General features: G+C 42.0%; 1 protein-coding gene across 3 annotated transcripts in view; it reads right to left on the bottom strand.

Moving 5' to 3' along the window:
• The window catches only part of LOC310640614 (uncharacterized protein), a 39214-nt gene that overhangs the window by 1725 nt on the left and 19384 nt on the right, over positions 1 to 18105 (bottom strand). The window contains exons 2-8 of one of the 3 annotated variants that reach the window (XM_083363018.1): positions 13196 to 13358; positions 10803 to 10961; positions 9849 to 10024; positions 6860 to 6937; positions 4655 to 4743; positions 3701 to 3975; positions 847 to 2649 (exon numbers count right to left, since the gene is read on the bottom strand). In XM_083363018.1, coding sequence (XP_083219144.1) covers positions 847 to 2649; positions 3701 to 3975; positions 4655 to 4743; positions 6860 to 6937; positions 9849 to 10024; positions 10803 to 10961; positions 13196 to 13277 — 2662 coding nt within the window. In that variant the 5' untranslated portion in view covers positions 13278 to 13358. Of the gene's footprint in view, positions 1 to 846; positions 2650 to 3700; positions 3976 to 4654; positions 4744 to 6859; positions 6938 to 9848; positions 10025 to 10802; positions 10962 to 13195; positions 13359 to 18105 lie in introns of those variants that run through there. The other 2 variants (XM_083363020.1, XM_083363019.1) reach the window with 2 other exon arrangements.

Below are 18105 nucleotides of genomic sequence, written 5' to 3'. Positions count from 1 at the left end.
CAAAGTTAAATTAAGAAACAAGGTAAGAATTAAGGTAACAATTCTTAAGTCACTGTATCTTACAGCTTGTAAAACAACAAATAATGTAGGAATGTTTTATCTTAAAAGATTAATTAATTAATTTATATTCATTTATGTTAGTTTGTTCTGCTATTCCTATAGTAAAAGCTTTTAAGTATTTCTTGGCTGCAATCCCAACACTTTCCATTCATGATAAAGAAACCAAGATTAGATTTTTCCATCATATATGTTGACAAGGTCTGAATTTTGCATCACAAATTTTTTACTTTCCATAACATTCTTTTTCATTCAACAATTATAGAAGGGTTCTAAATCACCAATAAGTGAAAAAATCTTGAACTAAATTGCAAGAGATTAGGGACATCAGAAATGAAAGCACTAAACTCATATATGATTGCACAAAAAGAAAGGCAAAACCAGGTGACACCCTAGACCAGACATGTCAAACACAAGGCCCGGGGGCCGGATCCAGCCCGCGAAGTGGTTTCATGTGGCCCGCGAAGCCATCCTGGAAACAGTGAGGGAACGGCCCCCGCTGCCTTGGCCCTGGCCCAGAGACCCTCCTTCTGCCAGAGACCCTCAGATCTGTCCCACTCCTGCCCAGGCCCCCATAGGCACCCTTGATGCGAACAATGTAGAGCTGGCCATGCCCACCCAGTAGGCCATACACACTCTAGCCACGCCCACCCTGGCCATACCCACCCAGCCCCCTGAGGGCAACCGCAATGCTGATGCGGCCCTCAATGAAATTGAGTTTGACACCCCTGCCCTAGAGGCTCACTATAAACCATCAATTTCATTTGTCTCCAACCTTCTAATACTCACCATTTTCTTGTAGGGCTGCATTTTCTGAACTTGTTTCTGCAGTGGCTTGTATGGGCTGCTTCTCTTCTCTTCCAGAAATCTCAAGTTGCTTAGTATTTTCTTTGAAGACAGCACAATCTCTTTCTGGACTTTCCTGGACTTCAACATACCTAGAGCTTTTAGAAAGGCCAACTGAAGGAGAATCAGGATTTAGAGACAAGGTCTTGGTAATATCCACAATTGGCTTTTGCAAAGCACTGCAGTCTGTCACTTGGAGAAAACTCCATTTTGTCTGATTGGTCTGAGTGATTTCACATTCCTCTGGACCTTGAAGGAATGGCTCAGAATCAGTACCGTTGTTACCCAAATCATTTACGATGCGTGTTTTCTTGGTAACTGTTGGCATTTTTTTCTTGAAGCCAGCCTCATTCCTGATGGTCGTCCAGTTTGCCTTCTCTAAATGGCTACTTTTTTTAGTTAAAGAACAACTGTTTGGGGTGGTTGAGGTTTCCCAGTTCTTTTTGACTGAGCTATTACTTCCTTCAAAAAAGTTATCTTCATCACCCAAAGAAACTGAAAGTACAGATGGTGTACGTTTTGATTTTCTTCTCCTTTTTTTACTGACTTTTTGAGGTGTCTCATTCAAATCAAACACATCAGCATTGGCACTGGAATGTTCTTTCTGTATGATATCCCTATCAAAATTAATTGTTTTATTTCCATGCTTTTTCTTTTTAATTTCTGATTGTGGAAGTTCATAATCTATATTATCTAAACTCTGTTCTTCCATCTCACTTAATCTATGGGATCCATTACTTTCAGGCACCTTCCTCTTTGATTTACGCTTTACATTCAGTCCTGAAATTGCTTCTTGACTAGGAACTTGCTTCTGGAAACCAACTGAATGTTCTGTATTCACAATGTTTAATGAATTAGACTCTGGACTCTGGACCCGTCTTCCTAAACTATCTAAGTTTTCCAAGTCTGTCTTTTTTTTACTATCACGTTGAGAAGTACAACTGTTCCTATCATTGGAAGGCCCTGGATCTAGCACAATGGTTCTTCTACAATTTTTGGTTTTATTATTTCTACTATAACTACAGCTTTTCTCATTTTGTTGAATTTCACTGCTTAATGATCTAGACTCTGAACACTGGGATTGATTTTCCAAATTCGTCATTTTTTCCAAAAATATTCCTTTTTCACTTTCTTGAGTTGTGTAATTATTTACATTTGGCTCTATCACAAAGGTTCTTCTGTTTCGTGTTGTTTGGCCTAAATGTTGGGAACTACATTTCTCCTTCCTGTCATGATCTGAATTTCCCACATGACAGGCAGACTTAGGAAGTTTTAGCTTACTACTGTTCAGTTCACTGGTTTTTGACACTGCAACCTCCGGTCTTCGATTATTACCATTATTCAAGCTTAATTTTGATTGACTGGTAGAAAACATTGTGTTCTTTGTTTCAGCATTATCATTTTCTAGAGTTTTGGTTTCCTTGGCTTTGATCTTTATACAGCTTTCACCTTTGGTGCTCAGTGTAATAAGTTCACCAACATGACTGATTTCAAGATTCTCTTGGACAAGAGACTCTGTTTCCTTTGTCACCTGCAGCTTATCAATGTCTGAGACTTCTGCCTCTAAGTTGTTTCCAAATATAGCAGGAAAGCCTGATTTACATTTTTTTCTCTTAGTCACATGTTCACTCAATATACTATCACTGTGCGGTCTTGCAGTTTCCTTACATTGCTGGACAGGATAATTGTTATCCAGGATAGATAGTGAGCAACTCCTGGAATTCTGTGGCACATTCCAAAGGTTGTCTAGAATGATAATTACATTTATTAGGCAAAAAAAATTTTCATACTCCAAAATAAGCCATTTAGAAAACTTAATGAGGTAAAAATACAAAATGAGATCTTTCTATCTAGTAAAATCCATTTACTTTACCCATTTTTCCAGCGGATATCAGCCAGATACAACTAGTAAGTTCATTTCCCAGCCCCTTGCTTTGGACAGTAACTTACTACAGATAGTCCTCAGCTTAAAACCATTGGAAGTTACAATGACACTAAAAAAAAGTGACTTATGACCAGTCCTTGGACTTACAAGCATCACAGTATCCCTGCATCACATTATCACAATTTGAGTGCTCGGCAACTGGCATGTATTTATGATGGTAGTTGCATCTGAGTCACATAATTACCAACTGTGACCTTTCCAGGGGATTTCCAATGGGCAAAGTCAAGGATGGGGCGGAAAAGCTGTATTTGCTTAGCAACCCCACGATTCACCTATCAACCATGGTGATTCACTATCAATTGCATCAAAAAAGATTGTAGAATCAGATGCAACTGATTTAACAATCAAAATCGCTTAGCAATGGGAGCTCCAGTCGTAATTATAGTCATAAGTTAAGGATTACCTGTATGGTGCTATATTAGATTGAGTTGAAATTAAACAATGTTTCTGAATTACATTCTAAAGAGCACGATACAGATAGTAACGAATACAACACATTTGTTGGTAGAAGGAAGAGGTATCCCACAGGTACACCAGCGGTAGGCAACCTTGGCTCTTTCATGACTCGTGGACTTCAATTCCCTGGCTCAGGAATTCTGGGAGTTGAAGTCCACGAGTCATAAAAGAGCCAAGGTTGCCTACCTTTGAGTTACACCTAAACTTTAGGACATGAGCAGAACATGCTTTTGGGGAGTTCTTTGTAAATACATATTTACATAGAAGTAAACCCCAACGAACAAATAAGCAAATGTAACAGTGCAGCTCAAAACACAATTTCACAATTCAATATTCCTTTGAGTCATAAAAAGTTCTGTATGGTGTAGTACAAGATAAAATTGTTCCAGAACATACCTCCAAAACTTGTGTTTGAATTAAATGCCAAAGTAGAGACGTCCACTCCATGTAACCTTGGATCACTACTTCCACTGCTTGCCAATAATTTGTCAGTGAAAGAAGAGAATGACTTCTTTACCTCAGGGAAAGGCATGCTTCTCCAAGTCTCATCAAAAGCAGATTTCAATGGATCTAAAGGAAATTTCTCCAAACTGGTGGATGTGTTTCTGCCACTGTCACTTCCTTCATCCTCCACCTGAGACAGTGGAATTCTCATTGATTTTGGTGCCACTCTAGAAAGTTAAAAGAAAAAAGGATGACAAAAATAGGTTAATGTTGTGCCATATATAAGAACAATTAAAGTTCTTATCCTTAAGTATTCAATTAAACGTGGGTAGTGGTTCAGATGTTCATTAATGCTGGAGTTCTATATTCAAGCCCATGTTTAGCCATGGAAACTCAAGAGATTTCAGGCCAGCCAGTCAAGCAGAACAACTACATCACAAGGTGGTTATAGGGAAAATGGGATCATGGAGCCCTATGTATGCAGTTCCCTTTGCAAGTATCAACTGCCTTGGAAAGAAGAATGGAACAAGCAGGGTTCCTAAAAAAAAGTGGGGCAGCAAGTAGGGATGGATGAGCTCAATTTATAAGATGATCTGAATTTTTAACCTGGGAGAATACATTTCATGAAGCTCATCTTTCTAAAAAATTTTGTCCAATAGCCCCCAGAACACAGACACCTCAAGCAACGACAGAACAATACCAAAACTGAATCTTTAGGGTACAAAAAGGCTGACTCTTCCCAAGTCAATACAACAACAGTAGATACTGTTCATCATTATATTTGTCAAACAGTGCTAATGACAATGACACTACTTTATTTTAGAAAGAAAGTGGGATCAACTATTTACCCTCCCATGAATATGATACACTTAACAATACAACAATACAACTTGCTTTTGTGCACACCTAGGACAGTTGCTATCATGCTGAGTGCGAAAAATACCATCAGCATCACTGTGCCCTCTTTCATCCAGCAGTGAAGAATAGGTATCACTCTATACAGGAGAAAAGGTCATGTAAGATTTAAGATTAATATTTAACTCTTAAATTTCATTTTATAATTAACAATCCATTCCAAAATTTTAGACCGTCCCAGTTCATATATATTGCTAAGTTGTAATATGCTTTGTAAGCACAACATATATGAACTGACTTATTACAGATTACTATTACATGTAAACTGAATTACTGTAGCTTTTTCAAATCCTGGCATAACATTAAGTGTGAATCTGTACATTTTAGAATGATGCTTAAATGTTTTATAAGTTCATAGAACCCTATTGCTGCCTCATTGTGACAGGGAGATGTTCTTGGGAAGGATAAGCAAGAATGCCAGTAGTATATGCTAACAACATATAATCTAAATAATGTCACCCAAGATATGAAAAATCATTCCAGCTGCAAATCCTAAAGCAAGCAGATACCTATATGGCAGCAGCAATGTAGAAAGTTCTGGGAGATGGATGCTTGCTTTTGTGAATATGGAAAAGACATAACTTCATACTGAATTAGAAGAAAGCAATGGTAAATGACTCCTGTATTTTACCCAGAAAAGCAGATAAACAGATATGGTAATGTGATAGATGATATAATGCCAGATGTTACTCAACATCTGAGAAAAATTTGAGGATCTTTCAGACTATTAATGGTACAAGTAGTTCTCAACTTACAATCACAATTGAGTCCAAAATTTCTGTTGCTAAGCGAACCATTTAAGTAAATTTTGTCCCAATTTATTACCTTTCTTCCCACAGTTGTTAAGTGAATCATTGCAGTTAAGTTAGCAATACGGCCGTTAAGTGAATCTGGCTTTCCCATTGACTTTGATTGTTAGGTCACAAAAGGTGATCACATGACTCTGGGACACTGCAACCATCATAAATATGAGTCAGTTGCCAAATGTCTGAATTTTGATCACATGACCATGGGATACTGCAACGGATGTAAATGTGAAAAATGGTCATAAGTCACCTTTTCCAATGCTGTTGTATCTTTGAACAGTCACTAAATGAACTGTTGTAAGCTGAGAACTGCCTGTATTTATGACTTGATTAAAGCTTTTGGGACATCTGATTGCTGATGACAGAATTACAGTGGGAACGTTGAATGTAAGATACATTGAATGTAAGACCTTGGAAAAAAACCCAGTAAAAGATTAAATAAATCAACACCTTGGGCATCAGCAAATTGAAATGGACTGGGACCTGTTACTACTCAGGTCATGAAAAACAAAGAAGGAACAACATTGCTTTAATGGTCAGGAACAATACCGGAAGGACAGTATGTAGGTACAATGTAATTAATGACTGAATAATATGAAGTGGATTTCAGAGATAGTCCTTTAATATTATAATCATCAACCACTAATGCAGAAGAAAGCATTGACAAGTTTTATGGTTGAGTTTAATCTGAAATCAAGAGAGCATGCAGACAAGATGTGCTGCTTGTGGTTAGAGAATGGAACACCCAAGTTGGAAATAATAAGTAAAATATAGTCGGACTGAATGGCCTAGGAAGCAGAAATGAAGCAGAAGGACTTACCCATTTCTACCAATCCAATGAAAGTCTTGGAAAAGTTATTTTATCAAAATCATTCAAGCAACAGCTTTCCTGGACATTCTATTCATGTGAAACTTTGATTTTGAAGAATCAAGAGAAAGAGTACTGATGTTCTTGAATTTTGGTGCTGAAGAAGACCAAACTTTGGGTACAAGACTTTGGGTATGGAATACTTCAGTTAGCAAACCAATCCAGAGTTCTCACATGAGACACAAATGAACAGGCTCAAATTATCATATTTTGGCCACATTGTATAAAGACATAATTCCCTTGGGAAATCTATCTTTCTAAATAAATAAATCTTTAAATTTGGAAAAGATGGAAAGAAAGAAAAGACACAGTCCAATAGCAAGGTGGATGGACTTGATTACAGCAACAATAGGTACACTACTGGGAGACCTGAATAGTCAGTGTGGGAAGAAAACATCCTGGAGAGAGCAGTCTATGTGATTGCTTACAATTAACACAGACACATTGGCACAGAATCAGATTAAATGTTTACAGAAACCAAAGAAATACATTCTGAAAATATTAAATTGTCTATTTGTTCACCTCAGAAAATCCGGTCAGCTTGATTGCAGTTTGAAAGCGGCTGTTTATAAAAAGCTGCAGTTCATCAATACATTTTTTCTGTGCAAGATAAACAAATCTTTTTAGACCTATTTAGTTTTAGTTTACTATAATATTCAGAATAACATTTTGGCTTGTTGGATCAGTTCAATGCTCTCCAGTTCAGCATCTAAAATAATGTTATTCATTATATTCTTTCCAAATATTGCAGTCATTAGAAAGAATTCATTACCTCTCAAACAGACTGTTCTGTAATTTTTACAATGACACAAATTTCATTACAGAGACATTTGGAGAAATTGTCATATGGATACTAATAGTAACAATAATATACTTATTAATTAGTCATGAGGCCATATCAAAACACAACAAAATAAAGTGAAAAGCAAAACTACAAGAAAATGCATTTCATATTTCATTATCCCTAAAGCTTTTTCCAAGCCAATGCACATGTGCACTTTGGTTATATAGTTTTATTCAAATAAAAAGACTTATTAATATTTGGGTTGTGACCACATTGATGTTATTCAAATCTATGGATCCCAATGAATCATTCATTCAATATGTTGTTGTAGATATTGACCTCTCACTTTGCTTTATAGTACATCTGGCATTCAGTAACATACACTATGTGCCATATCCTCAATCTGAGGACCATCATAAATATAATCACATTTATGAACTTGGTTAAATCCTCCATATTTAATCTTTGAATCTAAGGGTTAAAATCACACTAAAGTAAATACCTCATGAGATAACTGAACATTTTGTATTTAGGGGTTTTTTTATTTGAAAGTGTATTTATACACCCATTTCAGTGTGCCAATCTTATAAAGCTATACCTCTTTGAGCTTTTATGTCCAAGATTATTTGAATGGCAATGTTTTTAACTTGTTCTCCAGAGATAGTTGAACAAGAGACAGAGAAGCCCTAACTTCTGATATAATTTGTAAATTATACATTCTAAGAGATCTATAACTGAGATTTAATCTGATCTATTAGACAAAATTTGGGAGTCTTTATCAGTTTCCATGAAAATATTTCTTCACCAACAATTATATTTCCCTAAACAGAGCATTATAAGGTACGCGGTGGCTCAGTGGGTTAGGACGCTGAGCTTGTCGATCAGAAGGTCGGTAGTTTGGCGGGTCGAATCCCGAGTGCCACATAACAGAGTGAGCGCCTGTTACTCGTCCCAGCTTCTGCCAACCTAGCAGTTTGCAAGCACATAAAAATGCAAGTAGAAAAATAGGGACCACTACAGTGGGAAGGTAACAGTGTTCTGTGCGCCTTTGGCGTCTAGTCATGCCGGCCGCATGACCACAGAGACGTCCTCGGACAAGCGCTGGCGCTTCGGCTTTGAAATGGAGATGAGCACCGGCCCCTAGAGTCGGAAACGACTAGCACGCATGTGCGGGGGAACCTTTACCTTTACCTTTAAACAGAGCATTGTATATGGGTATTCCTCAACATATGATCAACTGCTTAGTGACTGTTCAAATTTATGATGACCCAAAACAGAGGATTTATGAGCTGGATTTAAAGTTCTGATGATTGGGCCCCCTTGGCAGTCATGTGACTGAACTTTGAGTGCTTGGCAACATGGCTGCATTTACGGCAAAACTGAGCCCATTGAAAACCACATTCACTTTAGGACCACAGTGGTCACTTAATGACCACTACAAAAAAGGTCATAAAATCCTTTTGGAAAACATCGTAAAATAGTTTTACCATAATGGGCAGGCTCCATTATGATTGTATGTTGAGGATACCTCTATATATGACCGTAACTGCAGCATACAATTAGGAAAGGTATTTCAGAATTTCTACTGTAATTTGACATAACAAAAATCATGATCATAAAAAATACATGTTTGGAATTAAATTACCAAGGTTTTTTTTAACCTAAGATTTTAGGTCTCAAAAACAGCGTAGCAATAAATACTAGTTCTAAAAATTGGCAACAAAGTATAAACAAAAAAAATTAACAATCAACCACACAAGCGGCAGGTGAGGGTACATGTGCAGCTCTGCTTGCAAAAGTGGTGGGTGCTTAAGTGAGTACTTGCATTGCGCATGCAGCTCCACCTGCAAATGGAGCTGGACACACAAATGAATGCACCTGCTGCTCACACAGAACCATTCCCCACCCCGTGCCAAGCCAGAAAGGTTGGGGACCACTGATCTACATCACTCTGTGGTAACAATATTTTTAATAGTACATTTACCAGAAAATACATTATCTTAATATTTTCTCTAGTTCTTTACTCACTATTGTGTTTCCCCGAAAATAAGACTGGGTCTTTTTTTTTTTTTTTGGCCTCCAAGAGGCACCAGGTCTTATTTTCAGGGGATGTCTTTTAAACTCACCTCTGACACTGTCAGTCCCACCAGTCCACTTCTTCTGGGGCTGAAGAAGCAGCTTCATTCTGCAGCTGCATTCCGGCCTGCATTTTGCAGTCAGGCCTTTCTGGAAGGCCTACGCAGCCAAATACCGAAGTATGGATTGAATCCATAGCTCAGTCCTCAGCTGCAGAGGTCTTGCAGGCCACTCAGCTTCAGTGGCTTTCCGGAAAAGCCTGTGACTGAGAAATGCAGGCCTGGCTGCAGATGACACTGCAGAAAAAGTGGGTCGGCGAGGAGAGGCCTGGCTGCAAGGTAAGTGGGTGCAGAGTGCACGGTGCAGATCCACACCCCTACCCCTACCCTAGCTTAATTTTTAAATGTGTGCCTTGCCCCAAAACGAGGGCATATTTTGGGGGTAGGGCTTATATTAGGTCACCCCCCCCCAAAATCAAGCTAGGGCTTATTTTTGCGGAAGGCCTTACTTTCAGGGAAACAAGGTAGGAACATGATAACGCAAATAATCTAGATTTAGAATTTCAAATTCCCCTTCTATATAGTGCAAATTTCACAGTACACACAGAGATTCCAGTTTCTGCAGAAGCACAGAATTTTGCTAATATCCTACCACAGAGGAGAGCTTTTGGCGCAAGCAAGCATTTTCAAAGTGACCCAACTCCACTTCTTTCTGCAGCAGCATCTTATCATCAGTAAGTTTCTGAGCTGTTATCTTGGCAGCATTGAGAGCCAGAGCCAATGCTTTGTTGTTCTGTTTCAGGGAGACCTTAATTATAGAGGAATTATCTATACAGAAAAAAGGGGGAAACAAAGAATTAGGGGATGTTGTTTTTGTCTTTGCCACATTTGAGTTAGGCAGCTCTGAAGTTTGTTTCTTTGAGATGAGTTCCCCAGTCTCCATGCCAACAAATTTCTTCATGTGAAGTAGTAAATGGTTAAATTTGCCAGTTTTCCTTCCTATCAGTGAGTTTTCCTTTTGTTCCACTTTGTGGTTACTTCAGATATAGTTAAGTGAAATCTCTCTAGTATTCTTTCAAACCAAGTGTCCAAAAGTTATTCACTCTCAGAAACTTTTACAGGACCTTGATCAATTATAGCTAGATTATACAGAATTTGCGATAAACATGACTTAGGTGGAAGTAATATTTGATATCCCAGACGTGCATTTTAGTCTCTTTGCTCAGGAGTCAAGTCAGTCACATAAAGTCATACATAAAGATTCTGTTTATACTAAGAGCCAAAATAAAATATTTAAGGCTACATGGGGTGGCAAGCATGTGCACCATTGTCCTGCCCCAATATTCCTAGATATATTTGCTTCTGCAGCATTTCTCTTGCAGAAAGGTGCTACTCAATATCAATCAAATCCCTGAGAAAGTGGAGAACCCAAGGAGTAAAATACCATGTCTTCTGAAGTATTTAATTTGCTTTCACCTGAAAATGTCAAGAAACTGTCACTTTTTTGCTATCATGACTTAAGAGGTCACTGAGGGTTGGAAAAACTGCATTGAGCTGCAGCGTGCATACCTCTGCATTAATGCTTACATGTTTACTATGTACTTACTAATTGTTCTTGTTCTAATCTTTGATGCCAGGGAAGCATTCATCTTTGCTGCTTTTAGTACTCCATTTTTCTTTTCTTTCATTCGTTCCCTGACTCCGTTCTTAAAGAATACTGAAGATGTTTCTGTGTCTTCCTGGAATGACATTTTTTCTAACAGTCCTGCCAAGTGTATAGAGAAACAGAGATATCAGACAGCATCTTCTTTTTCTAGTCTACAAACATTATTTTTGTTTTGTTTTGTTACTTTAAATGTAACAAGCAAGAACAAGTGTGTCATAGTATCCACTCAGAGGTAGACATCTGACTTCATCACACTTGCCATCTTTTACCTTTCTTTTTGTTTTACTGATTTTATTGTATTTTCTATGTTTGATTGTTATGAGCTACTCAGAGTTGTTGGGAGTTGGGTGCCAAACACATTTAATAAATTATGTTTATTATCTTGTTCACATCCAGGTCATTTCATAGCCATAATAAGATTGGGAAGAAAGGTACCAAGATTCATTCAAAGTAGGTTAAATCCAGAAAATTAGTCGAACTAGAATTATACATCAGGGTACATCACTCTAGCGCATACAATATAATCAGGCATTTAATAGCTTCTCATAGTTCTTAGCATGCTGCTATTTGAATATGTGTGAGAGCACATGTGATTAAAAGATCATGTTCAGAAAAAAGAAAATTGTTCATGAACTTTTGTGTATTGATTTTAGAGGGAATACTGCACACCAGAGAGCATCCCTTTGGCTTGAAATCTGTATCTCCAATTATAGTACAAATGTATTCACACACAAGAGTAAACTAAAGTTCTTCAACTTTATTCAACCAAAGACCTAGTGAACACTGCCCCAAAGCTCCTATTTGGCTTTTCTGAGAAATAACTTAATAACAGAGAATACACCAGATTGGAAAGGATCTCATTTGAACTCAGATCCTGTAATTCCACTCCTGTCAAGTCAAGATCCATAAACTATAATTCTTTTCCACTTCATATTTGGGCTAACAAAAGGACATACAAGTTTTAAGCGAGTAGGGACCCTAATCCAAGTAATTCCCACCTTGTATGGAAAACCCTGCCTAAATGAACACATGCATAGCCCACAGGGCCTGCACATTACCTAAAGTCACTGATACGGTGATAGACAATATAACCCCATAACACTCTCACATAAAAAGTTTGCAGGAAAGCCAGTAATATATTTGAAAAGCCTCCCAAAATACAAGATTTTTGAAGTTGGGCGTATTAATGAATTCTGGGGAGCAAAAAGTCTTCTCTCAAGAGCACTAGTTCTTTATTTGCAGAGTTAACAATGGAGATGAAGCAACTCCTCTCCTCTTATGCTTGAAGAACAGGATTGTTCTTTCTCACTAGGAATCTTTTATTATATTCTCTTGTAAAGCATAAATCAAGGAAGGGTAAAAAAATACACATGTGTTAACCACCCTATGTATTTTTCTGTAGTGCAAATGTCAACTACTTGCAACTTAAGTCACTAAAACTATTCGGTGCAGTACAGTGAGATAATCCAGGATCAAATCCACACTTAGCCAAGAAGATTCCTAATATGGATCATAACCCAACCTACCATATATTACAGATATGTCCAGATGTATAGCAAAAGCATATGGTTGCGTATTTACAGATGACCATTAGATGGCAGGAAAGAGACTCCTGCTATCATCTGATAACTGTCTAGAGCAGCGGCTCCCAACCTTTTCTATACCCCGCACCTCTAGAATGCTTCCGATATATTCTCGCACCCCTTACAAAAGTTCAGAATAACGGCGACGAATTATGCATATACACTATAATTTTGAAAACCCAAGTTTTCGCACCCCTTGGAATATCGTCTCGCACCCCCAGTTGGAAACCCCCGGTCTAGAGTTTTGCAATCCAGATTAATGGGGAATTGACACCGCAACCCAGACTGGGGGATTCTGGGAGTTGATCCACCAATTTTTAGGATTATCCTATTGAAGTGGAGAAACGTTGGCGTAGATAAAGGTAAGCCAAATACGCTGCTTCCTCAAAGGCAGACGAAGAATTATAAAAAGTATAAAGAAATAAAGAGACAATATGCGCGAGCGATCGAAGAAGCCACGGCAGTTAACAGTTGCTACAACAGGCACATCATCAATCGAGCGCCTGCTGCATTTTCAAATGGGCAGAAACCCCCTTCATACAGACGGCTCGGACAAGAGGGTCGCCGTTTTGTCGCCCCTTCTCCCACACCATCCGAGGAAGAGACGATTACCCTTACCGGCGTCATTTTAACAAAAAAAATAACAAAACCCTTTCGGATCCACCCCAGTTCCTTTTCTCCCCTCGGTATCTTCGGAGTCGACCCCATTGGAAATGTTGGAAGAAGTCGAAAAGGCTGCTGGATACTCGCCTGTCGGCTCCCCTTCGGTTGCCGGCTGCCCTTCAGGGGCAAAACGCCACCTCTCCGCTCCGCGGCTCGAGGCCTTCGCCATTTCTTTTTTTTTCGTTTGAAATCTTGTCACGTGACGCGCTTCCCAGCCCTCAGCAACGGTCGTCGCCGCCTCCCGGCTTATCTGGGGAGGAGGGAGGGCGCAATTAAAGATCCGCTCCAGCTGCCCCCGGCAATTCTCCGACGCGCTCTCATCAACCGGCAACCGGCGGCAGTTGCCAAAAGTGGGTGTCCCCCCCCCCGCTCGCAGCTCCTGTGCAAAAAGGCGGGACGTAAATCTAATAAGTTAACACGCGCAGCGCTTCTCCCAGTATTCGGAGCAGAAGGCTCGGAGGACGCCCCTAGGTTACGTTGCAGCCCTGACTAAATCGGAATTTTAATTTTATTTTTCTTTATTTATAGAATGGAATCCCATTAGACTGGCTGGTAAATGACCGAGATCCTCCAGTATAGGATCAGGTGCAACCACCCGAGCGTTATATATGCTATGCCAAGGGGTAGGCAACCTTGGCTCTTTTATGACTCGTGGACTTCAACTCCCAGAATTCCTGAGCCAGCCATGCTGGCTCAGGAATTCTGGGAGTTGAAGTCCACGAGTCATAAAAGAGCCAAGGTTGCCTAGCCCTGTGCTATGCAACCAAACGCATGTAACAGTTACATTAGGCCAGTGTTCGGTCCGCAAAATCAATTTTATTTGCCGGCCTATGTTGAAAAATAATAGTGTTAAAATCTCATTAAACAATTGTGAAAACTAACCGCAGCAAATGCATCCATTTTAAAACTTAAATGCAGCCAATATTGCTCACGTAACCCACACGGAACAAAATGCTGACAGCAAAAGCTCTTTGGGGGAGGAGGGGAATCGTCCATAATTTTTAACTCCGGGAAGGGAAAAAAGGGGGAAAAAGCTTTCCTTTGGAAAAGCACATAGGGTGGAAAAGAAGGAGGCAGGGTAACGGGAGGATAAAATGCAAATGGAAGACTTCAGCTTGTTAGATATTACAATAAAAGTTGCTTAGCTTCCGAGTGTATGATTTTTTTGGCTTAGGCATGTTGGATACTATTTATTTGAATATAAGGTGGAAAAAAATATTTTCTGTATAAAGTACTATATATATAAAATTGTGCACTGTAGGAAAATAGAAGTTGTTCTCCTTAACTCACAGTATTTATTGCAGTCATGTATTAAAACTACACAGAGGATTCAGTCCTAATTCCAAGAAGACAAAGTTAAAACTGGAACTCACTGCCACAAATTTAGATATTTAATTTAATTATGGGACTTATATGCCGCCCTATCTCCCAAAGGACTCAGGGCGGCTAACAACAATAAAACAATAATGTTTGTTTATGTTTGTTTTATGTTTTATTTAATTTATATACCGCCCTTCTCCCTAGGGATTCAGGGCGGTTCACAGGGCATATAAATTACGATACAAAAGTTAAAATATGATTAAACCAATGCCCAAATAAAAAACAATAATACAATAATAAAAACAACACTTTTAAAAGCCCATATTCCCCCATCAGGCCAGACCAGCTAGTTCGAACAAATGGGTCTTCAGGCCGCGACGGAAGGTTCGGAGGTCCGATGTAATCCGGAGCTCCACCGGCAGTTGATTCCATAGTGCCGGAGCGCCCACAGAGAAGGCCCTCCCCCTGGGGGCCACCAGTCGGCATTCCCTTACCGGAGGCACCCTGAGGAGGCCCTCTCTGTGGGAACGCACAGGGCGGAGGGGAGTTGACGCCGGCAGCAGGTGGTCCCTGAGGTAACCCGGACCCATGCCATGTAAGGACTTAAAGATCATAACCAAGACCTTGAACCTCACCCGGAAGACAACTGGCAACCAATGCAGCTCGCGGAGCAAAGGTGTAACATGGGAGTACCGGGAAACTCCCAAGACAACTCTCGCGGCCGCATTCTGTACCAGTTGGAGCCTCCGAGTGGTCTTCAAGGGAAGCCCCATGTAGAGAGCATTACAGTAGTCAAGGCGAGAGGTCACGAGCGCATGAGTGACCGTGCACAGGGCATCCCGGTCCAGATAGGGCCGCAACTGGCGCACCAGGCGAACCTGGGCGAAAGCCCCCCTAGTCACGGCCACTGTATGGTCTTCCAGGGTAAGCCGTGAATCTAGGAGGACTCCCAAGTTGCGAGCCCTATCCACGGGGGGTAAGAGCTCACCCCCCATTGAAAGAGATGGAACATTTTGAATGTCCCGGGATGCCGGAATGCACAGCCACTCAGTCTTGTCAGGGTTGAGTTGAAGTCTGTTCCTCCCCATCCAGACCCGAACCGCCTCCAGGCAACGGGACATCACAGCGAGGGCATCACTGGGGTGGTTTGGGGTCGAAAAGAAAAGTTGGGTATCATCAGCATATTGATGATACCCAACTCCAAAACCACGAATGATCTCACCCAGCGGTTTCATGTAGATGTTGAACAGGAGAGGCGAGAGAACCGACCCCTGAGGAACTCCACAAACGAGAGACCTAGGGGCCGATCTCTGCCCCCCTGCCAACACCGACTGCGAGCGTCCCAGGAGATAGGAGGAGATCCACTGAAGAACTGTGCCTCCCACTCCCAATCCCCTAAGACGCCGCAACAAGATACCATGGTCGATGGTATCGAAAGCCGCCGAGAGGTCTAATAGGACTAGGACAGAGGAATATCCCCTGTCCCGCGCCCTCCAGAGATCATTCACCAGAGCGACCAATGCCGTCTCCGTGCTGTACCCGGGCCTGAAACCCGATTGGTAGGGGTCCAGAAAATCCGCTTCATCCAGGACCAGAGGGAGCTGATGCGCCACCACACTCTCAACAACCTTCGCAAGAAAGCGAAGGTTGGAGACTGGACGAAAGTTGTTCAATACAGCTGGGTCCAAGGCAGGCTTCTTGAGGAGAGGTCTCACCACCGCCTCCTTCAAGACAGTGGGGAAATAACCCTCACTCAAAGAAGCAGATATGACCGCCTGGAGCCAGCCTCGTGTCCTCTCCCTGGCTGCATAAACCAGCCAGGAAGGGCACGGGTCCAACAAACATGTGGAGGAGCTCAGCCTCCCCATAATCCTGTCCACTTCATCAGGGGTCACAGAATCAAACTCTTCCCAGGTAACATTGACAAGACCGCCCGTGTCCTGATCGCCTGACTCTGCCCAGTTGGAGTCCAAACCGGTCCGAATCCGAGCGATTTTATCCGACAGATGTTGACTAAATTCCTCGGCACGACCCTGCAAGGGATCCTCCCTCACTTCCTGATTAAGAAGTGAGCGAGTCACCCTAAACAGGGCGGCCGGGCGATTATCTGCGGACGCGATGAGGGTGGAGAAGTAATTACACCTCGCCACCCTCATTGCTGCGAGATAAGACCTAATATAGGTTCTTAACCGCAACCGGTCGGGTTCGGATCGGCTAGACCTCCAACGGCTCTCTAGGCCCCGTTTCCGACGCTTCATCTCCCGGAGCTCCGTGGAGAACCATGGAGCTCGCTGGGATCTGCGCCGGGTCAGGGGCTGCAAGGGTACAACCCGGTCAAGTGCCTCAGTGGCTGCCCTTTCCCAGGCTTCCACTAAGGCATCCGCCGAGCTGTGAACAATGGAGGCAGGTGGGGACCCCAGCGCCGCTTGGAATCTATCAGGATCCATTAGGCGTCTGGGGCGGTACCATCTAATTGGCTCCGTACCCCCACGGCGGGGGGTGGCAAAGCGGAAGACCAGCCGCAGGAGATGATGATCGGTCCATGACAGGGGCATAATAAATGGAGAGCCCCCACCAAGATCATCCAACCACCGTCTAGATAAAAAAATCAGGTCAAGGGTGTGGCCTCCCTCATGAGTTGGTTCAGAAATTACTTGCGTCAGGTCCATGGCCGTCATGGAAGCCATGAACTCCCGAGCTAGCTCAGATGAACCTCCCAGGGATGGTAGATTGAAGTCTCCCAAAACTATAAGTTTGGGAAACTCAACCACCAACCCCGAGAGGATATCGAGCAGCTCGGGCAGGGCTGCCGCTGCGCGACTAGGCGAAATGTACCCCAGCAGCAAGCCCAACTGCGCCCCAGAACCAAATCTCACAAAGAGAGACTCACACCCGACTATCTGAGAAACGGTGGTCTCCCGCGGACATAAGGTCTCCCTAATAGTAACCGCCACTCCCCCACCCCTACCATGAGCTCGTGGCCGGTGTAGCACCCGGAAGCCTGGTGGGCAGAGGTCAACCAAAGGGACCCCACCCTCTGGGCCCAACCAAGTCTCCGTGATGCAAGCCAGGTCCGCATGCTCACCCTCAACTAAATCCCTGACGAGGGGAGCTTTGTTAACCACGGACCTAATAAAAACAATAAATACAAATATTAAAAAAGATTAAATTTACAAAGCCCCATTATTTACTAAAACCAATAAAATAAAGCAATATTAAAAACCCCGTCTTCAGTCCAGGTCGGCCAGTTGGAAAAGGTGTCTTTAGGTCACGACGAAAGGACCGGAGATCTGGGGCCATCCGAAGTTCTCGGGGGAGCTGATTCCAAAGGGCAGGCGCTCCAACAGAGAAGGCCCTCCCCCTGGGGGTCGCCAGCCGACATTGTCTGGCCGAGGGCACCCTGAGAAGACCCTCTCTGTGTGAGCACACAGGGCGATGGGAAATCGTTCCTGGCAGCAGACGGTCCTGTAAATATCCTGGGCCTAGGCCATGTACGGCTTTATAGGTAAGAACCAGCACCTTGAACCCAAAGGGCAACCGGCAACCAATGCAGCCCACGCAGGAGGGGTGTAATATGGAAGTATCGGGATGCTCCCATCACAACCCGCGTGGCCGCATTCTGCACCAGCTGAAGCCTCCGGGTGGTCTTCAAGGGCAGCCCCATGTAGAGAGCGTTG

Source organism: Vipera ursinii (genome assembly GCF_947247035.1).
Source record: "Vipera ursinii genome assembly, chromosome: 1".
NCBI lineage: Eukaryota > Metazoa > Chordata > Lepidosauria > Squamata > Viperidae > Vipera > Vipera ursinii.
This window is presented reverse-complemented; position numbering and strand designations above follow the sequence as displayed.